The 17,500-nt window shown below is 30.5% G+C and overlaps 1 protein-coding gene across 1 annotated transcript in view; it reads right to left on the reverse strand.

The window, feature by feature from the left end:
- The window catches only part of LOC122636104 (A disintegrin and metalloproteinase with thrombospondin motifs 7-like), a 191,907-nt gene that overhangs the window by 172,812 nt on the left and 1,595 nt on the right, over positions 1 to 17,500 (reverse strand). The window contains exons 3-4 of the mRNA XM_043827012.1: positions 15,534 to 15,685; positions 14,979 to 15,372 (exon numbers count right to left, since the gene is read on the reverse strand). Of these exons, the coding sequence (XP_043682947.1) occupies positions 14,979 to 15,102 (124 nt within the window). The 5' untranslated portion in view covers positions 15,103 to 15,372; positions 15,534 to 15,685. The remainder of the gene's footprint in view (positions 1 to 14,978; positions 15,373 to 15,533; positions 15,686 to 17,500) is intronic.

Consider the following 17,500-nt stretch of genomic DNA (forward strand, 5'->3'; position numbering starts at 1 on the left):
GTGTGTGTGTATACATATATACATATGTACATATGTACGATGCTTGGGAGTATGATTTTAGCAAAGTTGTATAATATTACCGACGATATTAACTGCGAGTTTACGGCTATGCTAAATATTTGATCTTACTGTTATTATTATTATTATTATTATTATTATTATAATTATTGTTGTTGTTGTTATTGTTATTATCATTATTATACGAGGAGGAAAACGTTGACGATATTATCAATTTTTAACTTTGCGCATTATCATGCGCATCTACCTCAATGAAATCGCGAATCGTATTAATTTTAGATAACGCTACGCTACGCGTCATATATCTATAACTATAGTAATTAATACGTAATAATATCATATAACTCATCAATTCATAGACGAACATCTTTCCTAATTGATGCGTCGAAAGAAGAAAAGCAAAGTTGAATTATAAGATTATCGATCTGTATCGATTAAAAAAAAAAAAAAAAAAAAAAAATTGTAACTATAAAAAAAGGTTTACGTCCAAATTTGTCTAGCGTTAAAGATTTTATCTATATACGCTTTAGAAAGTTAAAAAAAAAAAAAAAAAAAAAAAAAAATATGTGGACCTTTCAGAATTATTAAGAATATCAGAAAATTTAATCAGGAAATTCACCAAATTTATTTAAAATATCTGAACTATAGATAAACAGTGATATAATTATCTTGGCTAATTATAACGATACCATTTCCAGAGATAATTAATTATATTGGAATATGAACTTATATATACATACAACACATATGTATATAAATATATATATGTATATTATATAATATATAATTTAATATATCAATATAATTTATATATATACATACATACACACACATATATATAATATATAATTTAATACATATCTTAATGTAATTTATATATATATATATATTGCGTCCTGGTTTACTTATGATATAACCAAAGCACGTAACATTGCTAAATATTGTATATGAATAAACTAAAAAAAAAAATAAAATAAAATAAAATAAAAAACGGAATGAAATAAATTCCAACGTGAATATCATATTATAGATATAAGATCTAGGGTAGTATGCTGCGAACGTCGCTCTTGGCAAGGAAAAACGCGCAAAATGGCGTACTCGGTGTTACCACGCACGATTCTCATCGCATTATTCGACTTTTCCCAAAGGAAGATGCACGTTCATGAAGAGTTTTGTAAAAGAGAGAGAGAGAGAGAGAGAGAGAGAGAGAGAGAGAGAGAGAGAGAGAGAGAGATAGATAAAAAGAAAGAGAAAGAAAGAGAGAGAGAGAGAGAGAGAGAGCCGAACGCCACTACCATGAACCATGACCAAACCATTTCCTTCGAGGTACGAGCGGAATTGTAACGAAAGAGAATAAAAGAAAAGAAAACTTATGGTCGTCTCACGTTCAACATATCGTGTGCCAAAAGAAACGTAATAGAAACAAGGGATGAAACAATGATTGTCTTATTGTATCGGATAGGATTAATTTTTTTGATCGAAGAGAAGAAAAAAAAATTCGATCAGAAAAAAATCGATTCGAATATATAAATAAAAAAAAACAAAAAAAAAGAAAAAGAGGATAATTAATAATAAATATTGGGGAACGATATTAAAAAAAAAAAAATGTTCATCCTTATAATTACACGGTCCATATAGATTTGCAAGAAAATCGAACGTTTTTGAGTTTTCCAAATATTTGTTAAAAAAAATATATATATATATTTTTTTTCACGTTCTTTAATTTGTAAATTGGATGCATTCTATCATTAGGCTTATCTAAAAACACGATTACGTCGTATCACGTTCTAATGATCGGATGTAATCCATGCCCAAATCAAAAGCTAAAAATCACAATTAAATGGTTTGCGGTTTGATTTCAATTAGTTTACATTTAGTCCGAGTTTGATTTCGATTGATTTGGGTTCGCGCCAGGATTTGCGTCGGGATAGTTTGCAATTAACTGTAGTAGTAAATCTTGATTATAAAAACCATCAAACCCAAAATTATTTTTCAATTAAGACAGTTAGATTTATTGTTAAGTTTCAATTAATTTGAAAAGTTCCGTTCATTTTTTTATTAACGAAATGAAACGTGAGACATACATACATACATACATACATTAAAAATTATATCAAAAACGTATATAAAAAAATTTTGATATCTTCAAGATCGAGACATCGATCCAATATTATAGACGATATAAGACTCTGACTCACAGTGACAATGTCAAAAAAAATTTTCCACGAGTATTTCGTAAATTAAAATAGTGCGATGATGTTCATAAGGAAGAAAAAAAATTGTTTCTAATTTTTGTTATCTAAAACGTATTCAAAAATCATTGATAACAAAATGAAGTGAATATACGTTTTTATATGATTACTATTATTTTTCTTTTCTTCTTTTTCTCACGTATTTTTTTTCTTTTTTTTTTTTCTTCTTTTCTTTTTAATTTATTCATACGATTTCAATTGTACGGAACGAAACGTTCGAGCATGAATGATGTCCAAGAGAAACTGATTTTTCTCTTAATTTATTAAAATATATTACGAACACCCACACACACATATACATAAGCAGAAACACAAAAAGACGATGAAAAGTATAACTCGAGAACTCGCTTTGTGAAAACCGTTCGATATTCGTTACTCGACTGACTGTTCATTGTTCCTTTAACGTTTCGTTATCATCGTGACAATACGTACGGAAAAACACATGGTCGTCTTTTTACTCGACAAGTGATAAAACAAGACAAAGACTGTAAAATCGTTAAATTTAATCCTCATCCGTGAAAAAAGTTACATCTTGATCGTAACTATGTATAGTATATACGTATAATTTTCTTAACGTAAATTATTACAAAATGATAGAAATTTAATAATAATAATAATAATAATAATAAGAATTAATAAACTTGATCATTAAATTTTTTCTCTAAAAACTAATATTACCATTTGTTATACCGATATTGTTTATTATCCTGAACAAAAAAATGAGTAAAGAATAATTTATATAATAATAACTTTATAATAATTCCTCTTAAAAAGTGAATACGTATACGTATGCGCGTGTGTGTGTGTATATATATATATATAAATAATAGGAATTTATTTATATATATATATATATATTAATAATAGAAATAATAATAATAACAACAATAGATAAATTTGATTATAAAATTTTCTCCGTAAAAACGAACGCGATATTATTTATTATCCTGACAAAATAAAAGAAATAAAAAAATAATAATAATTATGAAATAGTTGGTCGTCGTCGTCGTCGTCATTGTCGTCTCCTGTAAATTTCAATTAACCAACTAAGTTTGAATTTAATTATTTGACAAAAAAGAATTTCTTCAATCGTGAAGTTCAGTTCGGAAATGATTTATTTCAGTTTTCGAATTCCGGTCTTGCAAGACGATGTCCGTCCACAATTAGGTCATTCGCGTGTGGCACGTGATAGAACGAAGTTGGTGTATTAAATTAACGACCGGCTTCAATTAATTAGCTGGCTTAAAGGATAATCCGTCTTCTTGACTCCGTAACCAAACGGTAATACCAAAATGAAATTGCCTTAAACGAACGTGTTCTCGCCGTATATCGACTCGTCTCGTCGGTTCGACGTTTTCTAAATTTATTCGTTAATCATGGACGAAAGAAACTGACGTCAAAAAAAAAAAAAACAAGATAGAGAGAGAGAGAGAGAGAGAGAGAAGAAAAGGGGATACGAGAAAATAAAGGATCGAGAAAAGATTTCTTTTCGTTAAGAAAAAAAAAAAAAAAAAAATGGATATCGAAAATATCGAATTTTTTTGCGAGGCTCGATTTAAAAGAAAGAAGTATTATATACGAATTGCGATTAATATAAATTTGTTACATCGTGAGAAAATTTGATTTCACATTTTTTCCATTTATCTATAAACGCATTCAAATCTGGAATTTAATATCGGTATTTTCTCTCAATAATTCGAAAACGATATTTTTGGAATATCGGTATTTTGTCAATCGTTGTTAACGAAAATCGATGTGTATATATATATATATATATATATATATATATATATATATATTATCGAAAAAAAAATGATAATATTAATCGAAATAAATACCGATATTTATGATAGGTTAAGACCAACGCGTTTTTTTTTTTTTCTTTCTGTATAATTAAAAAGAATAAAAATATTTTTCATCTAATAATCGATATTTAATTTTTCTTTTCGCGATAAAAATAACTAAACGATTACCTGGGTTTCATCATTAGAAAAATTTCTATACTGTATCGATTTCGTGTTATAACTTTTCTTATTTAATTTTAAATACCTTGCTTACAAAAATATAATAAAAATTAAGATATATAAAATAAAAAAAAAAGAAAGATCGAAAAAATCATCGATAAATATCGAGAAAGACATCGACATATTTTATTATACAGTCGTACTATTCTTACGTTTCGATTTATAAGTATAAGAATGAGAGCGTAGAACCGAAAAAAAATGTCGATTTAATATCGATATTTTCTCTCTCTGTCTCTCTCTCTCTCTCTCTCTCTCTCTTCCTCTCCGTTTTCTTTTTTTATTCCTTCGATAAAACTCCCTGGACTTTAAAGTCATGAACTTTACGATTGCACCAACAGTTACAAAAACACACCTTGTATATGTATAACACGCGCTAACCTCGCTCGAAGTTGTCAGAATACATATCAGATTCTCCGGAGAATAAGGATGGAATAAAAGTTTGCATTTTCTGCTTTTTTTTCCTCTCCTTTTTCTTTTCTTTTTTCTTTTCTTTCTTTCTTTTTTTTCTTTTCTTTTCTTTTCTTTTTTTTTTTTTTTTTAACAGCAATAGTCGAGTTGAAAGCTAAAAGTTTTCTCTCCGACGTCTCTAAAAGTCTCGACGCTATTCTTTCACCTCTCTTCTCTTCTCTCCTCTTCTCTCTTTCTCACTCACTCTCTCTTTTTTTTCACTCTTTTCTATCTCTTTCCTTCATAAGAGAACTACATTTAAAGTGTATATCTTATCGCAGAGGCGTTATTTCGAAATAATCTCTCTTTTCGATCCGATCAAAAAAGTTTAACAATGGAGGAACAAAGAAAATTTTATAACAACATATCTATCTCTTTCGGAGCGAAGAAAAAGCGAAGATAACGAGGATTCTTCGAGAGTTCCTTTTTTTTTTTTTTGAGATTTTAAGCAATCGTCGACGATTCTCTCAGCTCGAATTTGAATTATTCGGAAAAAAAAAAAAATCGAATTGTCTTCCAAACGACAAAAAAAGTTTGCTCAAAGGAATTGAAATTAACGCGATCATCTAGAAATCGTCGATCAATATTTTTTCTTCTTCTTTTTCTTTTTCCTTTTTTATCTTTTTGTAAAATAAACGATCGACGTATAGAAATATTTCATTCGGTATAAATATATCCGCGTTAGGTTTACGTCATTTCCTGTTACCTACTTACTCATAATTTCAATGAAAATACCGATCAAATCTATTTGAAATATTGACAAAAGTATTTGAAAAATTAATCGGTCGAATAAATCACTATCACGAATTAATTATTTCACGTTCGAATAACCGTTCGAATATCTTAACCACAAAGGCGGCTTTATCATTGAAATTAGTAAACTATTGCAAATCCTTTGAACACTATGCATCTCCGAGTATTCGTACATTTTCTGACGATCGTATTATAAATACATAACGTCGATAAAAAGTCGCTGAAATTCTTTGTGAGAGAGACAAAACGATAAAAAAAAAAAAAGAAAGAAAGAAAGAAAGAAAGAAAGAAAGAAAGAAAGAAAGAAAAAGGAAGAACACAAAGAAGAAAAGAAGACGAAAAAAAAGTATCAGTCGATATCGGTCTTTGATTTCTTTTTATTTTTTATCGCGCCGAAATCAATAAGCACCATTGTAAGAAGGCACTATTTTACACGTACTTACATACACATCTACGTAAGCATAACGCGTACGTACATTATATATACATATATATATATATATATATATATATATCATTCCTCGTAAATAACAATCACGAATTAATTATTTCACTTTCGATATTGTCAAAATTAATAACGGTCTAAACAACTTCACCACAAACGCTTTATCATTGAAATTACTAAACTATTGCAAGTCCTTCGAACGCTATGTACCTCGGAGTAATCGTACATTTTCTGACGATCGTATTATAAATACATAACGTCGATGAAAAGTCGGTGAGCTCCTTTGTGAGAAAGAGAGATAAAATGATAAAAAAGAAAACAAAAAGAAGAAGAAAAGGAAAGAAAGAATACAACAAAAAGAAAAAGAAAAAGAAAAAAAAATGTCAGTCGATACCAGACCTTGATTTTTTTTTTTTTTTTATCGTATCGATATCACAGACGCCGTAAAAGGACTAGTTTACACGACTTATATACATAATATGTATATATAATATACACACATCACACAACATATACATACATATATATATATGTATATTGTATATCATTCCTAGTACGTGCTATTTGCGGTATCGGCATAAAACATCAAAGGGAAACCGTAACGTCGACGCGTAAACTGCACTCTTCCACTTCGTCCTTCTCATCCTCATTCTCAACCTCAACCTCATCCTCATCCTCATTCTCATCCTTATCCTCCTCTTCCTTCTTCTCCTCTTTCTCCTTGTCCTCCTTGCCATCACATGCCTTAAGAGGAGAAACCTGGCTGTACTACGATTTTACGCTCTTAAACAAATCTAATTTTGTGCGACAAATATTGAAGCTGTTATACGAAGTCGCACGAGCACGTAGGGTTGAAATGGTTTCAGAATGTAGAATAAACAAACGTGATATACGTATAGACGTATAGGTATGTATTTATGCATGTATACGTGTATATGTACGTATATATGCGTGTATATATGTACAAGTATATATACGCATACACACGTACACCATTTTAAATTGTTTGACTTTGTTGGTCTCTTGATCGCGTTAACTCGAACATTCATATTTTTATAGACGAAGAGGATGAGATATCGTGGACTGTCTACTATTCGTTCAAAATTTACAATTCTTCGAGTTGGTTTTCGAACGTTTTTCAAAACGATTGGTTTTCTTTTCAGATTTTTTTTTCTTTTTCTCTCCTTTTTTTTTTTTTTTATAGTGACTTTACTATCGGTCAAAAAGATCTCTTCTTTTTTTTTCTAAAATACTAATTCTAAAATAGGTTCTCCTAGCGAACGATACGATTATATCCTGACGATAACACGATGATATAATTGTAATATATTGTTTCTTTTTACTATTTTACGTTTGGTCAAGCAGATTCTTTCCTTCTTTCTTTCTTTCTTTTTTTTTTCCCCATTTAAAAATGGCAATATTCCTCGAATACGATTCGTTTCTCTAACGATCGATACGATTAATTGATAATAACAAGAATATTGTAATAATAATAATAATAATAATAATAATAATAATAATAATAATATAATAGATAGATAGTTAGATAGATAGTTAGATAACGGAAGGATTGAATTTGATGAAGGAGTTTATCTTGAGAAAAGTGAAGTAGGTAGATATTCCGATCGAAAATATCGTTAAAGTTAAAATTACTCGACATATAATGGGACGATAAACAGTGAAAGAGAGACAGACAGAAGGATAGAGATAGAGAGAGAAAGGAAGAGGGTGTACTTGTTCCATGTCTCTTGGTAAAACGATCTCTCAGAAAGGGTTATTGTATTTTCAAGGAGATTTCCTTGAAAGTACGAGAAGCTCGCATCCGGCCTGGGAAAGCGTTCAGCCGGAAGTCAGATAGTGCGAATCGATGTAAAGCATTCTTGAATTTCTCTGTTACTTTAAAGGGATGAAGAAGAGGAAGAAGGAGAAGGGTGCACGCGTAACAACTCTTCTACTCTTTGCTTCGTTTTTTAATGTTAGTAAAAAAGAAAAGAAAAAAAAAAAAAAGAAAAGAAAGGTAAAGTAACTAACTCTTTCTCGCGTTATTAAACGAACGTATAAAAGAAAAAAGAGAGAAAGAAAAAATATAGGTTGGAAACAACATAGGTCGGAGTATAATAAAATTTTTAAAAAGAGTACCGTTACGTTACGCGTCCGCCATTAGACGCAAGCTCGTCCGCGTGCAAACCGCGAAATCGATATTTAAATTCATTCCATTAATGGATGTCCAATCGTTGAGTAATCTTGTAAACCGAACAATCGCTCGATCTCGTAAATTCGACGAAAATTTGAATGCAGAGCTTCGGGAAATAACGGAAACGCACGATTAAACGTCGATTATGTACATAGATATAGATATATACGTTCGATGTGAATATTGATCTTGATGAATTTATCAACTCTTATATACCTACGCATATATATGTGTGTGTGTGTGGATATGATAAAATAAAAATATGATAAAGTTACATATTTTAATATATAAAAATGAAAAAAAATGTTGATGTTGAATAATAATATATACGTACATAATCAATCGTGATAAATTATAAACTCAACTATCTATATCTTTCTCTTTCGGAGTTAACTAAAATCGATGCAATTCTAATTTTTTAATAAACGAATAGTTCCGTTCAGGTATGTCGGGCGTTTAAAACGTCTGGAATTCTTACAATGCACCGGGAAAAGATTAATTTACTGTGAATGTTTGACTGTCGGAATAAAAGTATAAAATCGTTTAAATTTTCATCGAGGGAATCGTCGATCGTTCAAACGAAGAATTCCTATAAACGAATGACTTGTTAACCTCCGATAAAGACTAATCCTACAAAAATTCTTAATACCTCTAAACAAGATTCTTCAACACGTAACGAAATGATAATTCCAAACCGAACGTAAAAATTCCTATCGAAGGTGATCTCATCGGTTAAATTTTTATTCAGAAAATAACTTCGTCCTGTAGCAAACGCGCTTCTCGTTATCGAAGAAAGATTCAAGATTAACAAAATTACAAAGTCGTTCTAAAAGATTTTATTTGCGAACGTGTGAAGGTGATTTTTAGGGGAAGAAAGAAAAAAAAAGAAAGAAAGAAAGAAAGAAAGAAAGAAAGAAAAAATCGTTCAATTTGGATTACAAAACCATTGTACTTGTCGTTATTTACGATTATTATCATTATCATTATTATCATTATCATTATCATCGCTATTATGATAAGATCGTATACTACGGTATATCGCGAGATCGTGAAAACGAGAACGGTGACGAGAAGGTAGTGAGAAAAAAGAGTAGGTAAGGGGGTTGAAGGGGTAAAGTGTGAGAGGAGGGGAGGGAAGGAGGCAAAGTTATAAAGGACGTTCTTCGAACAGCTTGTCTCGCGGCAGAATATTATGCCAACGGTATGCCACACTATCCAACTGCATTCGCGTTTATAACCCGGAACACTAAATAACACGTAACACCTGTGAGATACCGGAGGCTCTTATGTATACCTCTCTCTTTCTGTCTTTCTGTCTTTCTCTCTCTCTCTCTCTCTGTCTGTCTGTCTTTTTTCATACTCAACTCCCAACTAATGTCTTTTCCTTCTTCTTCTTCTTCTTCTTCTTCTACTACTTCTACTTCTTTTTCTTTTTCTTTACACAAGACGGAACAGTGCGTTTCCATATTACTTGAGAGATCGTCTAGTCTTTTCTTCCTCCTTCTCCTCTAATATTTTCGCGCCATTTACTTGAACCGAACGAAAGAGAAAAAAAGAAAAAGAAGAAGAAGAAAGAAAGAACGATGAAGTAAAGTGAATATATTCCTGAGGCTGCAAACAAAATACAATCTTTGTCCTTTAAATATGTATTTAATATATTTAAGGGATATTCCTACGTTTACGTCGCGTTTAAGTCGACTATTTTTTTTTTTTTTTTTTATATATATAGAAAAATTGTTGTCTAAAAAGGATTAAGATCTGACAAAAAAAAGAGAGAGAGAGAGAGAGAGGAATTGGTTCATTGAAGTTCATTTTTATTTATCTCAGTCGGTATTTTTTATTATTTAACGAGATGTATTTTGTAAAATAAATAATCGATATATCACATACACGAATATTTGGATCAATATAAATAATGAAATGTGAGCATACCGTCATTTAAATTACGTATTGATATTTCATTATTTTATTATGTTTTTATAAATACTGTTTTAAAACTTCATCGTATATAATTTTATTATTGTATAATAAATAAAGCAACAACAACGACAGTACAGGTTTTGCATTACAAATTGAATTGTTTGCAAAAATCACGTTCAATAACGTTTGCCAAAGCAAATTAATATTTGTTTTTGTTAACATTGTTATAAATATTTATTTTATAAAAAGTATTCATCATATGAATATCCAGCACGATTATTATCTCCGATATAAATTAATAAGACAAATGACAATTAATTATAATAATAATAGTAACAATATTAATAAAAATAACATGATATGGTCCAAAGGATATATGGGTTATTTAAATAAAGGATAAACAAAGACTAGAAATCGATAAAAGTGAAAAGAGGAGAGACGAAAAAAAAACTTTGCGAGAGATGAGAGAGAGAAAAGAGGAAATAAATGTTGTAGGAAATATGTTCCTGCGTTAAAAATCGAAAAAGAAAATACGTAGTAAGTAAGTACTTATACGTATGTATGTACGTTGTTTTAAGAGGAAATAAAGACCGTGCTCGGATAAAAGAATATGTTGACGATAAAACGAATGAATGGTAGAACGAATGGAAAAATCGAACGTTCTACTTTCGCACTTCAATTTTCGCGCGAGCTTCGATACGCCAACGATGATTTATATGAAAATATTTCATACGCCAAATGTCTATTTATCTATTTACATGCATAAAAATAAATAAAAAAAGAAAATTATGACGTTGCTACGAAATACTTTCAACAAATTGCCGATGATTAGTTTGTAATATATTATAGATAACGAATCATGATTAGATACGATTATTATTATTATTATTATTATTATTATTATTATTATAGTTATTACGATCAAAAGAAATATTCTTAGATAAATAATTCTAGTAGGAATTAAATCGTGAAGTTAAAAAAATATATATAACAAATTTATTACTGATGAATTTCTTCAATGTAAATTTGTTCGGATAAAAAAATATTTGTACTGCATTACTATGTGCATATAACCAATTCAAAATTTATATCTTATATAATTTGAATTATCCCATTAAAAATTATTACTTTTATTGAAAAGGAATGATGGATAAATGAAAAAAAAAAAAGAAAAAGAAAATTTCGATAATAATTTGTATTATTAAAGCACAAAACTAATAATGACGCAATATTTCATCGGTAATTAAAATTAATAAGCTATTTAGACGATTGCACGAATGAACTTTAACTAATTTTAATAACAGGATTTTTAATCAAAAATGTTTCTTTTTTTATCGTAATTAACACTCGACGATTTTTAAAAGTTTTACAATTTTAATTTATATACATATATAGAAACGTAATAGATACGTATATTATATTTCAAATAATTTTCGAAGTGGTTTAATATTAATTAAACAAATGTTTGTAATTGTCATTGAGACAATTAATGGTAAATAAAAAAATCCAAACAGCAACGTTTTTATCGAATATTCTCAAAAAATTTATTAACATTTATTTGCGAATATATTCGATCTGATTTTTTTAAATATATATATATATATATATAAAATTTTAGATGAAATATGAAAAATATTTTTATTCCATACTTGTATACGAGTAACAAATAAATAAATGAATAAACAAATTAATTAATACAATCAAAATAATCCTATATTTTCCCTAACAATTTTTCTTATTTCCCTTCAATTAATATCAATATATTTATCGAACACAAGAAATTATTATAACTAATACATCTCTCTCTCTCTCTCTCTCTCTCTCTCTCTCTCTCTCTCTCTCTCTCGTTCTCTCTACCTATCTTTTTTGTGTAATTGTGTATATATTTGTAAATAAAACGAAAAGAGAAAACAATGACCATTCACGTTAGCAAAATCAATGAGAAAGTCAAATAATCTTATGTTTATAATGTACCTATGTACGTTCGATAATACAAACTCAAAATGTCAACGATATTATGACTGACATTGTCGAAGTATGGACGGTAATAACGAACTCGGAAATACGCAACTCGATATTATCGACATTTATAAACCGAAAATTCTGTCGTTTGGCGAGCAACGGTCAACGTCATACCGAAAACCACATTTTGGTGGGCTAGTCGACATTAGTTCACCATCTACCATCCAACCAAGCAAATTTATCATTGCATGTGAAACAAGGTCGTACGTATACTCATACATATATATATATATATGTATATATATATGTATAGGTCACATAAACACAAAGACAAACACGCGTTGTAATTCAGCTTACGGTTTTACTCGAGGGTAGTAAACAAAAATAAGAGAAAAAAAAAGGAAGAAGATACGAGAGACGACTATTTTCTTTTTATTCGGCTAAAGTAGATTAGAAAGAGACGTATGTAGTTATATATACGTATATATATAGGTGTGTATATGTGTGTATGTATGTATGTTCGGATATATATGAACCAACGATAAGTATTTACATCGTAGTTATACATCGAATGAATTCTCACGAAAATAAAATGTTGAAGGTCTTCCTCCCTTTTTTTTTCTTTTTTTATTTCTTTTTTCTTTATGATCATAAAATAGGGAGCATGATACACGGATCTAGCGATTATTGTTCAAGCTGTTTTTATACTATAGTTTCTTTTCCCCTCTCTCATTTATTTATTAATCAAAAGAACGAGAAAATAAAGTTGCGTTACACGTAATAAAAAGCAAGAACGAAGGAAAAAAAGAAAAAGAAAAAAACAATTTGAATAATTAAATTTGTAAGGAATTATTAAAAAAATTGCGAAACAAAATGGAAGTTATTATTTGAAGATCTGCGAAAACAGTTTCGTGTTCTTTCTCTCATTTTTCTTTTTTTTTCTTTTTTTTTTTTTTTTAACGTCGAACGTTTGTAACAATAGCACAATAAAGAATTAATATAAAAATTTTCGAAAGAAATTGTTCGTTTCTTTAATTGTATATTAATTTTTTTTACCTTGTTACCTGATAATGATACTGTTTCTTTTACTAACATTGCATCGATATAATAATAATGATAATAATAATACCTAATAATAAAATAAAGATGAAACAGATCGATCTGTATATCTACGAAATAACCAATTTAATTTCATCCTTGATAACAATAGTCCACTTGTGGATGCACTTGCGGTGCAATTTTATATGCTGAATTTGTCCTCAGAAAATTCTCCTTGGTGACCGAGAAGACATAAAAAAAAAAATAAAAAAATAAATAATAGTAATAATAGTAGTAATAATAATAATAATAATAATAATAATAATACATATATACCTAATTTGTATATAACAAGTCAATATACTTATATAGATATTAGTCATTTCAAACTCAAATGTACCTTGGTAACTAAAAACATAAAAAAAAGAAAAATAATTAATAATAATAATAATAATAATGATAATAAATATATAATTAACATATAACAAATTTATATATATATACAATATATTAATAATTTCAATGATATATACGTATATATATATATATGTATATATCTGTATATATATTATTCGAATTTAAGAAAAAAAATGGAACACAAATTAAAGTGAACGAATGAATGGAGAATGGAAGGATCTCGTTGTAACGTAAAATTTTACGGACTGGACGTGAAACTTCCTATCGGATTGGAGTTTAAAAGCCACGTAAGCGCATCGACGATGTTAGTCAACCGCGACAACATTTGTGAATTCGTCGGATCATCGTACTTCTCTCTCTCCCCCTCTCTCTCTCTCCCTCTCCCTCTCTTTTTCTCTCTATGTAATTCTGTTCTCTTTCTCTCTCTCCCTCTACCTCTACGCTCGTTTTCCTTTAACGTATGAACCAGCATATGTACACATACACGTACACACACATATATACATATATATATATATACATATATATATATATATACATATATATATATACATATATGTGTATAATATATACATATATACATACGTACGTACGTATATATAACTACCCTTTTGTTCTCCAGTTTCACATTTTCCTCCTTCTCCCTCACCTTCCCTTTCTCTCTACCCTCTATCCCTCTCCCTCCTTCTCGCTCTTATCCTGTCTCTGATTTTTTTTCTTCTTTTTTCTCTCTCTCTTTTTTTTTTCCCCATTGCTGTGTACTAATACGTCACCTGACTGACGGAATTTTTATAGAAATTATACGAGCCATTCGTGACGCACGTAAGCTCCCTTCCCCATTCGGATCACTCTTAACGTTATTTAGATCTTATGGAATAATAAGAACCTAAACATTAGAGAGAGAGAGAGAGAGATAGAAAGAGAGAGAGAGAGAGAGAGAGAGAGAGAGAGAGAGAGAGAGAGAGAATTACGTACGTTAATATATCATCAAATATTAATAACGTGTTGTATTAAAATTTCTAACATTTAAAATTCGTAATTTCTATGTATATATGTACGTGACTCGAGAAAGCCTTCCAATTCGATTGTATTCTCTCAATACTAATTAACCATCTCGATTATAACGAAATAAAAATTCTACTTCCTTTCTCTTTTCTTTTTCATTTCTTTCGTAGTATAGGAACGTCATAGTCATAGTTTTATCTAAACTTTTTTTCCTGATCGTGTCCATTGTCATTGGCAAAACGCATAAACGCATAATATCGACGTTGAACACCAATTATTAACAAATCTATGTCGTGATAAGAGATTAAAAGTGAATGGAAATTAACAACGAATAAAAAAAAAAAATTTGGATCTCGGAAAATCATACGTTTATATCTTTAAAACCAGAAAACAAGAAGAAAAAGACGTACAAGTGGAGAAAGTAAAACCAAAAAAAAAAAAAAGAAGAAGAAGAAAGAGAGAAAGAAAAAGAAAAACAGAAAAGAAGTATCGAAAGAGCTCACCATAGAGTAGCATCCAAAAGATGAAAACGCAGATCATCCTGAGGGACGTGCTCGTGCCATTACCCACGGTGTTATATTGTAAATCCATTCGCAGTGCTTTTACGGTCCATCGTTTCCGGTACATTTCACGATTCTGTTACTTGTACACGTTCAAAAAACGCGCGTAGAGACTCCGTCGAAAAATTTCCTTCTATTTTTCCTCTATTTCCTTCTTCCTTCTTTCAACACTTTCGACGTAACGTCGACGTATAATATATATATATATATGTATCTCTCTCTCTCTCTTTTTCTTATCTCTTACGATAAAGAATTTTGCACACTCGCGAGGACACCTCTTCCTCACCTTTCAAAAAGTTTTTCGAACACTCGTCACCTTCTCTTCGTAACCCCGTCCCTATCATTAGGTCATCCGTCGGCGTCGTTATCGCACAAAGAAAATACGAATCGTTGTTTCTCTCTCTCTCTCTCATTCATTCATTCACTCACTCATTCACTCATTCACTCACTCACTCATTCAAGCACTCATTCACTCGTTGCACTTGCACTTACGCACACGCACACGCACACGCACGGACCGCACTCTCTTCTCTCTCCGCTTCTTTCCTTCTCGCAACGTAGACTAAAACTATTCTAAGATAGTATATCACCGATCGTCCTCGGCTCCACTTCCAATTTCTACGAATTCTTCGTTTCAAGGACGAAAAATACTACGAAAGAAAAACAAAGATACGGAACGTAACAAAACGAAAAGCAAAACAAAATAAGGACAAACAAATTCACGAGTCTGTAGCAATGTGTTAGTAGCTTTTGACCTTCGTCTCTCTCTCTCTCTCTCTCTCTCTCTTTCTCTGTTTCTTTCTCTCTTCGTATACACTCTAAGTAAGAGAGAAACCGACGAACGAACGAGTATATAAAGTATCTTCGCTGTGGTTTTTCTCTTAGCAATTAAGCGAGAATGTCGAGAAATAGGTTGGACGGAGGCTTATGATTAAGCTTAATGCGTGCATTGCGTTGCTCCAAAGGATTTTCCTTTTCTCCTCGGAAACGTTAGCGAAACACAAATCTCCTTTTTAGCGTGTGCCACGACATCGCGAGATAAAAGCTTCGGAAAAAAAAAAAAATAGAGATTAAAGTTTTACGAAAGGAGAACAAGGATTTCTTTTGCGAGAATGATGCTCTTTCTTTTTTCTTCTTCTACTTCTTCTTTCTTTTCTTTTCTTTTTCTTTTTTTACTTCCTCCTCTCTTCTTCTTATTCTTCATCTTTTTCTTTACGCGACGTTCTCAACGCTTCGTTCTCAAACACGACGCGAGCGGGTATTATTACATAGAGACAAAAAAAAGTAAATAAATAAAAAAAAAAAAAATAATAAAAAGGAAAAAAAAAGAGAGTAAATTCTTACGAAAGAGATTACGTACGGATTAAATGAAAATTTCGAATAATAGACACGTACCGTATAAAATCTAGAGTGTTGTTATCGATAAAGTCGATAAACTGCGTTTTACGTGAGAATGGAAATAAAACGTATGAATAGCAAAGGGCAAAGGATGTTAATGAATATCTTTTTCTTTTTTCTTTTTTCTTTTTTTTTTTTTTTTTTTTTTTTGACGACGGGGGAATGGATTTAAAAAAGAAAAAAACATATATATATGTATGTAAACGTCTGCACATACGTATGTAGATATATGTAATATACATATGTACACACATCATACGCGTTCGCTCGCGCGACGCACACTGACGCACGAAGAGGAGAGACACGCACGACATCGATATCATGACACAAAAGGAACATGCTACCGGCATTTTTGAAATAAACCCACGTATGATAGGAACACGCAAATAGGATAGACGTATAAGCGGCGCGTAAAATTTCATTTTCTTCGTGAAAATCACAACGAGATACAACGATGAAACTTTCATCTAAATAAATGTATATGTGTGTGTACATATATATACATATATATAAATGTATATATATATATTTCATACGCACGATGAAACAAAATGCGCGAATTCGTTTTATTAGAGAAATCCTCGCGAAATTATTGTTGGTGATTAGGAACAAAAGAGGAAAGAAAAAAGAAAAAGAAAAAAAAAGAAAGAAAGAAAGAAAGAGAAAGAGAGAAGGGTTTACAGCAAAGAACAAAAGAGTCTAAGAGTAATTTCGGTTCGTCGTGAAAAAAAAAAAAAAAAAAAACACCTTACACAAGACTTGCGAAATTAATTCTCCATAAGAGTGTATGTGCGTATGCGTGTACACGCGCGCGTATGTGTGCGTATATACGTATGTGTATCCCCATACAGCTTCCATTAATTTCTCCTTTATCCTTCGATATCCGGATTCGTGTTCTATGTCCGGTGAATTCACACAACGACGCGATATTAGCCACCACCAGCAACACACCACTACTACCATCACACCTCCACCCACCTCCCCCTCCCGCCCCTCGACCACCCACCTCTACCTTGTACCGAAACAAGTGGATGATGATAACGAACAAATTACACGCTCGGACATAT

This window comes from Vespula pensylvanica, chromosome 20 (genome assembly GCF_014466175.1).
Source record: "Vespula pensylvanica isolate Volc-1 chromosome 20, ASM1446617v1, whole genome shotgun sequence".
In the NCBI taxonomy this organism is placed as follows: Eukaryota; Metazoa; Arthropoda; class Insecta; order Hymenoptera; family Vespidae; genus Vespula; species Vespula pensylvanica.